Here is a 14,138-nt window from a genome sequence, read left to right on the forward strand (position 1 = left end):
TTCCTTCATCGGCAACGTTTAGGCGCCGCTGCTATAACCATTCAGCCACCACAGCGGTTTTTTGTTTGTCTTCATTAATCCTACTTCTATTCTGGTTCGTGCCAATTGATATTCACACCACTGCGACATCTGTTGCAGAATAGCTGTGAAAATTGGACTTGTTTGTTGGCAATGCTGCCATAGTGTCATATTTTATTGACACTTTTTTCCCGTGCTCTGGGATGTATTAACAATTTTTGTTGTTATATCGGCCTACTGATTTTAAGATCGCGGGTTCGAATCGAGCTCAAGGCCTAACAATAATTTTTTATCATTATTATTGTTATGATAAATTTTTTCTTAATTGAAAAAATTTTTAAATTAGAATAGAAGAAAGAAAAAAATTTAGACAACTGCCAAAGCTCGTTGTATAGATCCATTTCGGGAACTGCTAAATTCCTTCATCGGCAACGTTTAGGCGCCGCTGCTATAACCATTCAGCCACCACAGCGGTTTTTTGTTTGTCTTCATTAATCCTACTTCTATTCTTGTTCGTGCCAATTGATATTCACACCACTGCGACATCTGTTGCAGAATAGCTGTGAAAATTGGACTTGTTTGTTGGCAATGCTGCCATAGTGTCATATTTTATTGACACTTTTTTCCCCGTGCTCTGGGATGTATTAACAATTTTTGTTGTTATATCGGCCTACTGATTTTAAGATCGCGGGTTCGAATCGAGCTCAAGGCCTAACAATAATTTTTTATCAAGTCCAATTTTCACAGCTATTCTGCAACAGATGTCGCAGTGGTGTGAATATCAATTGGCACGAACCAGAATAGAAGTAGGATTAATGAAGACAAACAAAAAACCGCTGTGGTGGCTGAATGGTTATAGCAGCGGCGCCTAAACGTTGCCGATGAAGGAATTTAGCAGTTCCCGAAATGGATCTATACAACGAGCTTTGGCAGTTGTCTAAAATTTTTTCTTTCTTCTATTCTAATTTAAAAATTTTTTCAATTAAGAAAAAATTTATCATAACAATAATAATGATAAAAAATTATTGTTAGGCCTTGAGCTCGATTCGAACCCGCGATCTTAAAATCAGTAGGCCGATATAACAACAAAAATTGTTAATACATCCCAGAGCACGGGGAAAAAAGTGTCAATAAAATATGACACTATGGCAGCATTGCCAACAAACAAGTCCAATTTTCACAGCTATTCTGCAACAGATGTCGCAGTGGTGTGAATATCAATTGGCACGAACCAGAATAGAAGTAGGATTAATGAAGACAAACAAAAAACCGCTGTGGTGGCTGAATGGTTATAGCAGCGGCGCCTAAACGTTGCCGATGAAGGAATTTAGCAGTTCCCGAAATGGATCTATACAACGAGCTTTGGCAGTTGTCTAAAATTTTTTCTTTCTTCTATTCTAATTTAAAAATTTTTTCAATTAAGAAAAAATTTATCATAACAATAATAATGATAAAAAATTATTGTTAGGCCTTGAGCTCGATTCGAACCCGCGATCTTAAAATCAGTAGGCCGATATAACAACAAAAATTGTTAATACATCCCAGAGCACGGGGAAAAAAGTGTCAATAAAATATGACACTATGGCAGCATTGCCAACAAACAAGTCCAATTTTCACAGCTATTCTGCAACAGATGTCGCAGTGGTGTGAATATCAATTGGCACGAACCAGAATAGAAGTAGGATTAATGAATACAAACAAAAAACCGCTGTGGTGGCTGAATGGTTATAGCAGCGGCGCCTAAACGTTGCCGATGAAGGAATTTAGCAGTTCCCGAAATGGATCTATACAACGAGCTTTGGCAGTTGTCTAAAATTTTTTCTTTCTTCTATTCTAATTTAAAAATTTTTTCAATTAAGAAAAAATTTATCATAACAATAATAATGATAAAAAATTATTGTTAGGCCTTGAGCTCGATTCGAACCCGCGATCTTAAAATCAGTAGGCCGATATAACAACAAAAATTGTTAATACATCCCAGAGCACGGGGAAAAAAGTGTCAATAAAATATGACACTATGGCAGCATTGCCAACAAACAAGTCCAATTTTCACAGCTATTCTGCAACAGATGTCGCAGTGGTGTGAATATCAATTGGCACGAACCAGAATAGAAGTGGGATTAATGAAGACAAACAAAAAAACCGCTGTGGTGGCTGAATGGTTATAGCAGGGGCGCCTAAACGTTGCCGATGAAGGAATTTAGCAGTTCCCGAAATGGATCTATACAACGAGCTTTGGCAGTTGTCTAAAATTTTTTCTTTCTTCTATTCTAATTTAAAAATTTTTTCAATTAAGAAAAAATTTATCATAACAATAATAATGATAAAAAATTATTGTTAGGCCTTGAGCTCGATTCGAACCCGCGATCTTAAAATCAGTAGGCCGATATAACAACAAAAATTGTTAATACATCCCAGAGCACGGGGAAAAAAGTGTCAATAAAATATGACACTATGGCAGCATTGCCAACAAACAAGTCCAATTTTCACAGCTATTCTGCAACAGATGTCGCAGTGGTGTGAATATCAATTGGCACGAACCAGAATAGAAGTAGGATTAATGAAGACAAACAAAAAACCGCTGTGGTGGCTGAATGGTTATAGCAGCGGCGCCTAAACGTTGCCGATGAAGGAATTTAGCAGTTCCCGAAATGGATCTATACAACGAGCTTTGGCAGTTGTCTAAAATTTTTTCTTTCTTCTATTCTAATTTAAAAATTTTTTCAATTAAGAAAAAATTTATCATAACAATAATAATGATAAAAAATTATTGTTAGGCCTTGAGCTCGATTCGAACCCGCGATCTTAAAATCAGTAGGCCGATATAACAACAAAAATTGTTAATACATCCCAGAGCACGGGGAAAAAAGTGTCAATAAAATATGACACTATGGCAGCATTGCCAACAAACAAGTCCAATTTTCACAGCTATTCTGCAACAGATGTCGCAGTGGTGTGAATATCAATTGGCCCGAACCAGAATAGAAGTAGGATTAATGAAGACAAACAAAAAACCGCTGTGGTGGCTGAATGGTTATAGCAGCGGCGCCTAAACGTTGCCGATGAAGGAATTTAGCAGTTCCCGAAATGGATCTATACAACGAGCTTTGGCAGTTGTCTAAAATTTTTTCTTTCTTCTATTCTAATTTAAAAATTTTTTCAATTAAGAAAAAATTTATCATAACAATAATAATGATAAAAAATTATTGTTAGGCCTTGAGCTCGATTCGAACCCGCGATCTTAAAATCAGTAGGCCGATATAACAACAAAAATTGTTAATACATCCCAGAGCACGGGGAAAAAAGTGTCAATAAAATATGACACTATGGCAGCATTGCCAACAAACTAGTCCAATTTTCACAGCTATTCTGCAACAGATGTCGCAGTGGTGTGAATATCAATTGGCACGAACCAGAATAGAAGTAGGATTAATGAAGACAAACAAAAAATCTCTGTGGTGGCTGAATGGTTATAGCAGCGGCGCCTAAACGTTGCCGATGAAGGAATTTAGCAGTTCCCGAAATGGATCTATACAACGAGCTTTGGCAGTTGTCTAAAATTTTTTCTTTCTTCTATTCTAATTTAAAAATTTTTTCAATTAAGAAAAAATTTATCATAACAATAATAATGATAAAAAATTATTGTTAGGCCTTGAGCTCGATTCGAACCCGCGATCTTAAAATCAGTAGGCCGATATAACAACAAAAATTGTTAATACATCCCAGAGCACGGGGAAAAAAGTGTCAATAAAATATGACACTATGGCAGCATTGCCAACAAACAAGTCCAATTTTCACAGCTATTCTGCAACAGATGTCGCAGTGGTGTGAATATCAATTGGCACGAACCAGAATAGAAGTAGGATTAATGAAGACAAACAAAAAATCGCTGTGGTGGCTGAATGGTTATAGCAGCGGCGCCTAAACGTTGCCGATGAAGGAATTTAGCAGTTCCCGAAATGGATCTATACAACGAGCTTTGGCAGTTGTCTAAAATTTTTTCTTTCTTCTATTCTAATTTAAAAATTTTTTCAATTAAGAAAAAATTTATCATAACAATAATAATGATAAAAAATTATTGTTAGGCCTTGAGGTGGTAATGAGTATTTTAAAAGGGAATGGGCTTTAGTTCTATAGGTGAACGCCTTTTCGAGAAATCGCCATAAAGGTGGACCAGGGGTGACTCTAGAATATGTTTGTACGATATGGGTATCAAATGAAAGCTGTTAATGAGCATTTTAAGAGGGAGTGGGCATTAGGTCTATAGGTGGACGACTTTTTGAGATATCGTCATTAGGGTGGGCCAGGGGTGACTCTAGAATGTGTTTGTACGATATGGGTATCAAATGAAAGGTGGTAATGAGTATTTTAAAAGGGAGTAATCCTTAGTTCTATAGGTGTACGCCTTTTCGAGATATCGCCATAAAGGTAGACCAAGGGTGATTCTAGAATGTTTGTACGATATGGGTATCAAACGAAAGGTGTTACTGAGCATTTTAAGAGGGAGTGGGCATTAGGTCTATAGGTGGACGCCTTTTCGAGATATCGCCATTAGGGTGGGCCAGAGTGACTCTAGAATGTGTTTGTACGATATGGGTATCAAATGAAAGGTGGTAATGAGTATTTTAAAAGGGAGTAATCCTTAGTTCTATAGGTGGACGCCTTTTCGAGATATCGCCATAAAGGTGGACCAAGGGTGACTCTAGAATGTTTGTACGATATGGGTATCAAACGAAAGGTGTTACTGAGCATTTTAAGAGGGAGTGCGCATTAGGTCTATAGGTGGACGCCTTTTCGAGATATCGCCATTAGGGTGGGCCAGGGGTGACTCTAGAATGTTTGTACGATATGGGTATCAAACGAAAGGTGTTACTGAGCATTTTAAGAGAGAGTGGACATTAGGTCTATAGGTGGACGCCTTTTCGAGATATCGCCATTAGGGTGGGCCAGGGGTGACTCTAGAATGTTTGTACGATATGGGTATCAAACGAAAGGTGTTACTGAGGATTTTAAGAGGGAGTGGGCATTAGGTCTATAGGTGGACGCCTTTTCGAGATATCGCCATGAAGGTGGGCCAGGGGTGACTCTAGAATGTGTTTGTACGATATGGATATCAAATTAAAGGTATTAATGAGGATTTTAAAAGAGAGTGGCCCTTAGATGTATATGTGAAGTCGTTCTCGCGATATCGACCAAAATGTGGACAAGGTGATCCAGAAAATCATCTGTCGGGTACTGCTAATTTATTTATATATGCAATACCACTAACAGTATTCCTGCCAAGATTCCAAGGGCTGTTGATTTCGGCTTGTAGAACTTTTTCATTTTCTTCTACTTAATATGGTAGGTGTCACACCCATTTTACAAAGTTTTTTCCAAAGTTATATTTTGCGTCAAAAAACCAATCCAGTTACCATGTTTCATCCCTTTTTTCGTATTTGGTATAGAATTATGGCATTTTTTTCATTTTTCGTAATTTTCGATATCGATAAAGTGGGCGTGGTTATGGTCGGATTTCGGCCATTTTTTATACCAAGATAAAGTGAGTTCAGATAAGTACGTGGGCAAAGTTTAGTAAAGATATATCGGGTTTTGCTCAAGTTATTGTGTTAACGGCCGAGCGGAAGGACAGACGGTGGACTGTGTATAAAAACTGGGCGTGCCTTCCACCGATTTCTCCCATTTTCAAAGAGAAGAGTTACCGTCATAGAATCTATGCCCCTACCAAATTTGAGAAGGATTGGTAAATTTTTTTTCGACTTATGGCATTAAAAGTATTCTAGACAAACCAAATGAAAATGGGCGGAGCCACGCCCATTTTGAAATTTTCTTTTATTTTTGTATTTTGTTGCATCATATCATTACTGGAGTTGAATTTTGACTTAATTTACTTATATACAGTAAAGATATTAAATTTTTTGTTAAAATTTGAATTAAAAAAATTTTTTTTTTAAAAAGTGGGCGTGTTCTTCATCCAATTTTGCTAATTTTTATTTAGCATATATATAGTAATAGTAGTAATATTCCTGCCAAATGTCATCATGATATCTTCAACGACTGCCAAATTACAGCTTGCAAAACTTTTAAATTACCTTCTTGTAAAAGCGGGCGGTGCCACGCCCCATTATCCAATCAAAGTTAATATACTCTGTGAGCTCTGCTCAACTGAGTATAAAAATATTTGAGTTGGAGAATTTATTAACTTTTTGTAGATTTTATTTATTGTTTTGGATACATTTAGACCAAGAGACTCTTTTTTTGTGGTATATGTTTGTAATTTTTTGCGTTTTCTTCTTTTTTATGAAAATTTCAAAATTTTTAGGTGAAGGCACCGATAACTGATACCAGTTGATATGGATAAGTAAAATATGGTCATGACTATGGCGTTATGACTATGTCAACTTTGCCAGTCCCTTAATTCTCGCTGCAAGACTCGACCAATTCATCGGAAGAAAAAGCACTGACGTCATTGATTAATCCATAGTTCGATCAAAAAAGAAAAACGTATCAAAAAGCAAGGCAGTTTCTGACAGAATCGGCAGTTTGGCTTTAAAAGAACTAGTGGAAACTGCTTTTTATAACTCTGGTATAAATTTCAAAAGCGCGTGTGGATTGGGCGTGTGTATTGTGATTGGCTGAATGCGCTGAAAACAGTCATTTGGGAAATACAATTTGTATGAGGAACTGCGAGTTTAGAATTTTTCTCCCAAAATGACGTAATTGGGGCTGTGGAAATGTGATATTACATCAAATTTATTAATAACAATTTTCCTCTTAATACTATGGTGAAGTGCAAGATCAGGGCCGCAGAGAGAAAATCCGGGCCCGGGACTAAACAATTTACGGGCCCCCTATTAAAAATCGAATAATACATTTGATTAATTTGAATTAATGACGTCTGATTCGTGAATCATTATTAATGGATTACATCAAAAAAAATGTTTGCCACATCAACTAAATAATTTTTGGACTATGAGCTGAAAATAAAATTAACACAGAATATTTACTATTTGTCATATATGTAATACTCCTATATTGCTACAACATGTTAGGTACACTCACAAACATCAGAGTGCCGATATATTGGTTCCCCCAAAAAATTCAGAAACACATTTTTCAGAAAACATTAGTCAGTAATCTTTTTTCAGAAAGCCAAAATTCAGAAGTCACAACTCCGAAACAAAAATTCAGAAGTCAAATTTCAGAAGTCAAAATTCAGAAGTTAAAATTCAGAAGACAAATTTCAGAAGTCAAAATTCAGAAGGTAATCAGACAGCAAAAAAACATTACATTTTGCGCACCATTACATTGATTACTTACTTACTTACTTAATTGGCGCTTAACCGTCTAAACGGTTATGGCCGTCCAACAAGGCGCGCTAGTCGCTCCTTCGCTCCGCCAACCGACGCCAATTGGTCACACCAAGGGAGTTTAAATCGTTTTCCACCTGGTCCTTCCAACGGAGTGGGGGCCGCCCTCTACCTCTGCTTCCATAGGCGGGTTCCGATAGAGACACTTTCTTGGCCGGATCATCACCTTTCATTCGCATAACGTGGCCTAGCCAGCGCAGCCGCTGCGTTTTAATTCGCTGGACTATGTGGATGTCTGCGTATAGCTCGTACAGCTCATCATTAAATCTTCTTCGGTACTCGCTATCGCCAACGCGTAGAGGTTCATAAATCTTTCGAAGAACTTTTCTCTCGAACACTCCCAAAGCCGCTTCATCTGCTCTTGTCATGGTCCATGCTTCTGCCCCATATAGCAGGACGGGTACGATAAGTGACTTGTAGAGTATGATTTTCGTTCGCCGAGAGAGGACTTTACTTTTCAATTGCGTACCTAGTCCAAAGTAGCATTTATTGGCAAGATTACATTGATTACTTTCTGAAATTTTGACTTCTGAATATTGATTTCTGAATTTTTGATTCTGAATTTTGACCTTAACAACTATGGTGGCGTCTCTAGGTTGGAGCACGACGTTTCTTTCATTAATGGTAGTCAGTACTTTGAACCAAATTGAGGACAGCAAGATACATTCGAACTTGTTAATGTACTTGAGAATGCCGATAATATCTCCGTATTCTTGTGCAGTAAAATTTAGCTTAAGTAATGCGTTTAGTGCTTGTGTTAATCCTGGAAAATGGTCTGCGAATCGTCAGATTACCTCAATTCTAGCCGACCACCTACCTAGTGTCTGAAAGACTGTGAGGAGAGCTCAGTACATTTTTTGAGGATGTTCCATCGTTGTGGACTGCTGCCGAAAATAGTAAAACATTTTTGTACAACTCCAAAGAAAGTAATTGCAGCCGTACAACAATTTTCAGCATAAACACCACCTAAATTCAGACTGTGGGTTGGACAAGGCGAGTAATCAGTATTCGCAATTTTTGCAGGGTGGTTTAAGTAATCGAACAGAGATTAAAGCGCCAAATACACGACACGAACATTTCCGCGAACATTCCCGTTATGTCTTGTTTCTGCGACCTTTTCTGTCGTGTATGGTGGTGTTTGCCAGTTCGCGCGTGTATGGCGAAATAGCTCATAACCGTAGTAATTTCTGAACGAAACAGACGTACGCGGAAAAGTAAAATGGACAATAAAAAATTTCTGAGTAAATTTATTGAAATGTATAAATCTTTGCCATCATTGTGGCAAGTAAAAGGCAAAGATTATTGTAATAGAATTAAAAAGAATAATGATTATGCGACTTTAATCGAAAAATTAAAAGAAGTAGATCCTGATGCCACAAAGGATACAGTTATAAAAAAAATACGTAATTTGCGGGCGCAATACCGGCGTTTTTTGTAAAAGTTGGTCAAATGTTGCCTTGCTCATACGAACGTAATTTTTAAAATCATTTTGTGACGTGAATTCCAGTTCTTTAATAAGCTCACTTTGTCCAAGAACTGCTCGTTTTTTAAACCAATCTTTGCACCAAATTCTTTTTTTGCGATCCTTTCTCTTTTTTTACGCTTAATTGCCACAGCGTGCAATATTGCTGCAGCAAAATTGTTGTCCGTATTCATCGCTGTCTGAAAGAGAACTAATGTTCGGCCAAAAGTTCGTATGATGTATGGCCAAAGCTGCGAAGAAGATTGCGGAATGTTCGCGGAAATGTTCGTGTCGTGTATTTGGCGCTTTAACAGGTGATGGAGTATGTTTACTATTGTGAACGTTTTTCTCAAACATTCGCCACTTGTATGAATTCACAATGGCCGAAAACGCTCAATTCTTCTTCTTTTCGTTTTTAATTTACAGTTAACTGATAGCTATTATTTTGTTTATTTACACCAAACAGCTGTGCGCAGTATTTCTGTATACAATTTTTCTTATCAGTACACGCTTCAATGGAATAAATTGATAATTAAATTAAATTTAAATAAATAAACATGAACGGCCTAATTGTGTTCAATAGCGCTAACGATGTGGTTTTTCAACAGCTTAACAAAGAATTGGCTGATCATTTCTTTGCTAAGAATGCTGACCTGTTCCCAGAAAATGCAACAGCCGCATCTATAGATGGAAATATCATATTGCAAATATTCAGTCCAATCATCAATTCTCAACGCATTATGCATTGTCAATTTGATAATACTTATTCGAGTTTCCAATGTGATAATGGGCTTAACTTCACCTTTGGAGATTTGCTCGGTTATACGTTTGTAAAAATTGGACAACGCCCTGTAGACATACTCAAACGGCATCTAGGGATAGCTATTGCATTAGCTCGACATCTTTATGGTGCAAATTTATTCGCAACACAAGCAAATTCCGTTCAAGAAGAGCTGCTATCAAATTGCTTGGAAAGTTATGAGGACCATTTGTGGGATGAAGAGGAGGCAATGATGATTGAAGCACTACCGCGTTTACTTATCAACCATGAATTAAATCGCGTTGTGCGTTCAGCGCTTGATAGCACATTACAACGCTTGCGGGATTTAGGTCATCAACGTGCACACGCAATCTTATTTGCTTCACATAAATTTGTCGCTTCTGTAACATCCAGGCAAGCCCTCGCTTTAAGTCCATCTGATTTGGTTTTTCTTACATTGCTTACACGCTCCATAGAACGTGAACGAAGGCCTTTAAATCGTTCTGTTGCTGTATTTCTACAAGGCGCCTCGCATGATTCCCAATCGGGATGTGTACCATGCATTGCCCAATTGTCGCTACTTGGAAAGGGTGTGCTGCTGGTGCAAGTTATTGAATATGCAAATTTGCAAGTAGCTTGCAGTATATACGATACATTCTTCGTGCTACAAAAGATCACATCGCTGCAAGTTCAAGGCGATTCAGATGCTATGAAACCCACTTATGACAGTTTGGAGTCTTTCATTAAACAGTCACTGGATGCTTTGAAGCGCTCCAAACTAAAGGGTGATGAGTTGGATACTTCACTGAAGAAGTTTGTATCAAAATGGGAGAATTTGAAAAAAATGTATATAGATTTCTTTCGTACGTTTGAGAGGGAAATATTAGTGCGCATCGAATCCAATATACCTGCTTTCATGGATGAATTAAAGCAGCTCTTCACTTTAACATGTTGTGACAGTTCTGGCATCGCTTTGGATCAATTGGCTGAGCTGGCGTCATTTGCAGAGGGAAAATTACTTGAAGTTTCTGAATTTTTAGCAGTAAAAGCCGAACGTAATATCTCAATTCAGGCTTATTTGGAAGACTTTCCAGGTTGAATAATAACTTCAGCTTGCAAATATAATTACTCAATTTTTTTCACTTCTTATAGGACTCATCCATTTTGTGTATGTCGATCGTACTACTGGTTTAATGATTGCACCAGATTTGCGCGCCAATCAATTGATTTCAAAACAACGTCTCTGGTCAATGGTAGAATTTACACGCAACTACTTGAAGAAAGGTCATTCCACAGTAACATGGAAAGATAAAACATTCCACTATTCATACTTCCTATGGTTTGAAGATCAATCAGGTGGCTCAATGAAATCCATAGATATGCAACAACATATCGTTGCATCTGCATCATCAAATAATGCTTTTAAACCTCAATTTGAACCAGGTATACTTGCCGCTGACTATTACCAACAGTTAGGTGAAGTGTGCTATCCAAAGGCTACACCGGGAAAAGTTAAATGTTTTGAGCTGTTCTGCATTCATTTAGGTTTAGTAACAGCAACTTGCGCTGTGGAGCATGCAAGACGCCTTGTAGCAACCATAGCCGATGTAGCAGGTGATAATAATTAATTATAGCATAATGCATTTTATACTTATGCGATATTTATATGTACTTAGTTTAGTTTTTAGTTACTTAGCATTCCAGCTATGCTTTCCAAAGATTTAAAATAGCAAAATTTTTTTATTATAACTTGTTTTTTACTTTAACTTAGTTCTAACCTTTACTTTACATAAACATTCCGAAAAGTGCGCAAGTTCCTTGTTCTAAAAATAAAGCAAACATCTCTGTTATTACAAGTTTAAATTTACATGCCGATGCTTGACGGTTTAAGGGCTTCCTCTATTGAACTCGTTTTCAATGAATTTGTCATTAAATCAATTATGACTATTTTATTTTTTGCTTCCTTAATACGGCACCAACGACCTAATCGATGCTCTTGCCCGACTGCAGCAAACAGTTTTGTACCATTGCTATTGAATGCTAAGGCATTTATGAAACCGGCCACAGGAATTTTTAGGATCTGTTTTAATTTACGTGCATTGTCCATCGACTGCCATAGGCGTATAAAGCCATCCCAGGAGCCTGTAATATGAAGATTTAACTATTTAAACTTAAATCCTATTAAATTTTTAAGGTTTATGAAAACTACCTGACGCTAATAAATCTGTGTTTACGACACAAGCCACCGCTGTTATCCAATTGGCAACGCCATTGATTTGTTTTCCGTGCGCTAACGTTTCCGTACAAAGGGGTTTCTTTTTTAAAGCGCTCCACAGGCATAGAGAACTTTAAGAAATAAAAAAGACAATGAGTAATTACTTGGGCTCTTAAGAAATTTGGTTTCAGATATGCTGTGTTGCAAGATGGCAATGAAACACACACAACGTTTAAACAAGTTGAACACTTACCCATCTTCACCACCGGAAACAAAGTTTTCATCGTTTATGAATTTTACGCATTCAATACTATGTTGATGGCCATTGTATATCAGTTGTGACTCTTCTGTGATTTTCCATATACGCAAGGAACAATCAATACCACCCGAAGTGATAGCACGCTCGCGACTAAGCGCATCAATACCTGTAATGGGTGCTTGATGACCAAATCTGAAATAAAATAACTTTTGCAATAACAATATGGAAAAAATTAAAAAAATAAAGCATTTCTTACAAGCTCTCTACATATGCCATCTCATCTAGCGACCATATTTTCACCGATCTATCTTTCGACCCTGAATACAATTCATGTGTGTCTTTGCGAAAAACCAGCGCTGTCACCATATCTCTATGTCCCTTAAATGTTTTCAGATGCTTCAATTCCTTGGGACACCATATTTGTATGTTCCTCCCACCTTCTGCTAGTGCTAAGTATTTCATATCACTCGAAATGCATATCGCAATCACATGTGAGCGCCTGTGTTTACTAATCTCTCCATCTTCTGTGTATGGTTGCACATTTAGTAAGCCTTCAAGCTTTACTTGGCCTTTTATATTCCATTTGAGTACGTATTGTGTTTTGGCGCCACTAAAAACATATTGGCCATCTGGCGAAAGAGCAAACGCACATACAGGGAGATGCTGCTTTTTATGCTTGAGCACAGTCAAATTCTCTGAATCGAAATCTTCTATAGCAGCAGCGATATTTCGTCTAAGTTTACCTACACTATCCAAATATTCAGCTTGTAGACGTTGTGCGACATGATCGTGCACCTCTTTATCTTCCGCACGCTCTGCTTCCTGCTTTTCTATCTCCTGTAAGTATTGTTTCGCTAAACGCAGTCGTTTGTCTTGTGGTGTTTCTTCTTCCATTTCATCTGATGAGAATACTAAATTATTGGCTGCTCCCTCGACATCGAAATCATCATCGCTCACAATTTCTTCGTCATTCTGCTGAGACCGTTCACGTGCCCGTGGTGCTCTGTCGGTTGGTTGCTGTCTTTTGCCTGCACCTTTTTTGAAACCGATTGCGCCTTGACCTTTGTTTCGCTATGTACGAAAGGAATTTGTATTGCGGTAGGTTTGCTTACAAGAATCTGGCTTACCTTTCGGTTCTTACTGCCTTTAGGCTCTTTTTTCAAGAAGAAGGAGGATGACATTCTGATCAAATACAATATTTAATAAACGTAAAACTGCTTGTATTTTCATCAAAACTACACGTGAAATTTCGTTTGTCTTGACAGCGGATAGTGACAGCTACGCCAGCTGCTGACAATTGTTTAAAAACTGTTATACTGTGATACTCTCATAAGGGTGCTCCTGACTTTGAAAGTAAAAGTACTGAGCAGATGTGAAGGTTTCTGACATAGCTTTGACGAATGGTTTTTATTATTGGAATAGAAAAACCATGCCGTAAGTTTTAATTGGAGCCCCTCCCTGTCGGATATATATTTGTGGTAATTCTTTACTTTAGCTCTCAACTGCTAAAACTCGTCCAAAAATATCGGGAGAGGTGTCAAAAGACTCGCTTTGGACCCAGGATCACGAATCCGAAAGCGGAAATTGGAAATTTTATTTCTTTTCGGAGATATTTGCAAAAAAAATCGAAAATTTTCATTTGGTTGTTGTAATTTTGATGATTTTGTGGAACTCACAAGAAAAACTGTGGGTAAAAGTGTTTTGCGCGGATATAGTTTTGGTCTCCAAACCGGTATTAAGCCCACCCAGAAAGGTGTTCTGCGCAAAAATACTATGGATCCCACCCCCGGTTTCGGAGCGCTCCGGGGCCATTTTTCGGTTTTTTGTAAATATCTTTTCGCAGAAATAAAATTTTTAATTTCCGTTTTCGGATTCGAGGTCCTGGGATCAAGACGCGTCTTTTGACATTTTTGGACGAGTTTTAGCAGTTGCGAGCTAAAGTAAAGAATTATCATATTTGTTTCCAAGGTAGGCGTATACGATGCCATAGATATGTTATAAGGTAACATTCTAGATATGGATCTGACGACACGCCTGTAGGTTTCTTATTTTAG

At 37.6% G+C, this 14,138-nt stretch overlaps 2 protein-coding genes across 2 annotated transcripts; one reads left to right on the forward strand and one right to left on the reverse strand.

Moving 5' to 3' along the window:
* The first annotated feature begins 9,298 nt into the window (after nucleotides 1-9,298).
* Nucleotides 9,299-11,474, forward strand: HPS1 (Hermansky-Pudlak syndrome 1 protein). The gene is made up of 2 exons (XM_067784748.1): nucleotides 9,299-10,704; nucleotides 10,763-11,474. Exons 1-2 carry the CDS (start codon nucleotides 9,408-9,410, stop codon nucleotides 11,236-11,238), a joined length of 1,773 nt encoding a protein of 590 aa, XP_067640849.1. The 5' UTR covers nucleotides 9,299-9,407; the 3' UTR covers nucleotides 11,239-11,474.
* U3-55K (U3 small nuclear riboprotein factor 55K) lies at nucleotides 11,346-13,356 on the reverse strand. The gene is made up of 5 exons (XM_067784749.1): nucleotides 13,212-13,356; nucleotides 12,341-13,155; nucleotides 12,079-12,276; nucleotides 11,820-11,956; nucleotides 11,346-11,752 (listed from the first exon to the last, which is right to left on the reverse strand). Exons 1-5 carry the CDS (start codon nucleotides 13,263-13,265, stop codon nucleotides 11,475-11,477), a joined length of 1,482 nt encoding a protein of 493 aa, XP_067640850.1. The 5' UTR covers nucleotides 13,266-13,356; the 3' UTR covers nucleotides 11,346-11,474.
* Between the last annotated feature and the right edge of the window lie 782 nt (nucleotides 13,357-14,138).

Source organism: Eurosta solidaginis, chromosome 4 (genome assembly GCF_040869045.1).
Source record: "Eurosta solidaginis isolate ZX-2024a chromosome 4, ASM4086904v1, whole genome shotgun sequence".
In the NCBI taxonomy this organism is placed as follows: domain Eukaryota; kingdom Metazoa; phylum Arthropoda; class Insecta; order Diptera; family Tephritidae; genus Eurosta; species Eurosta solidaginis.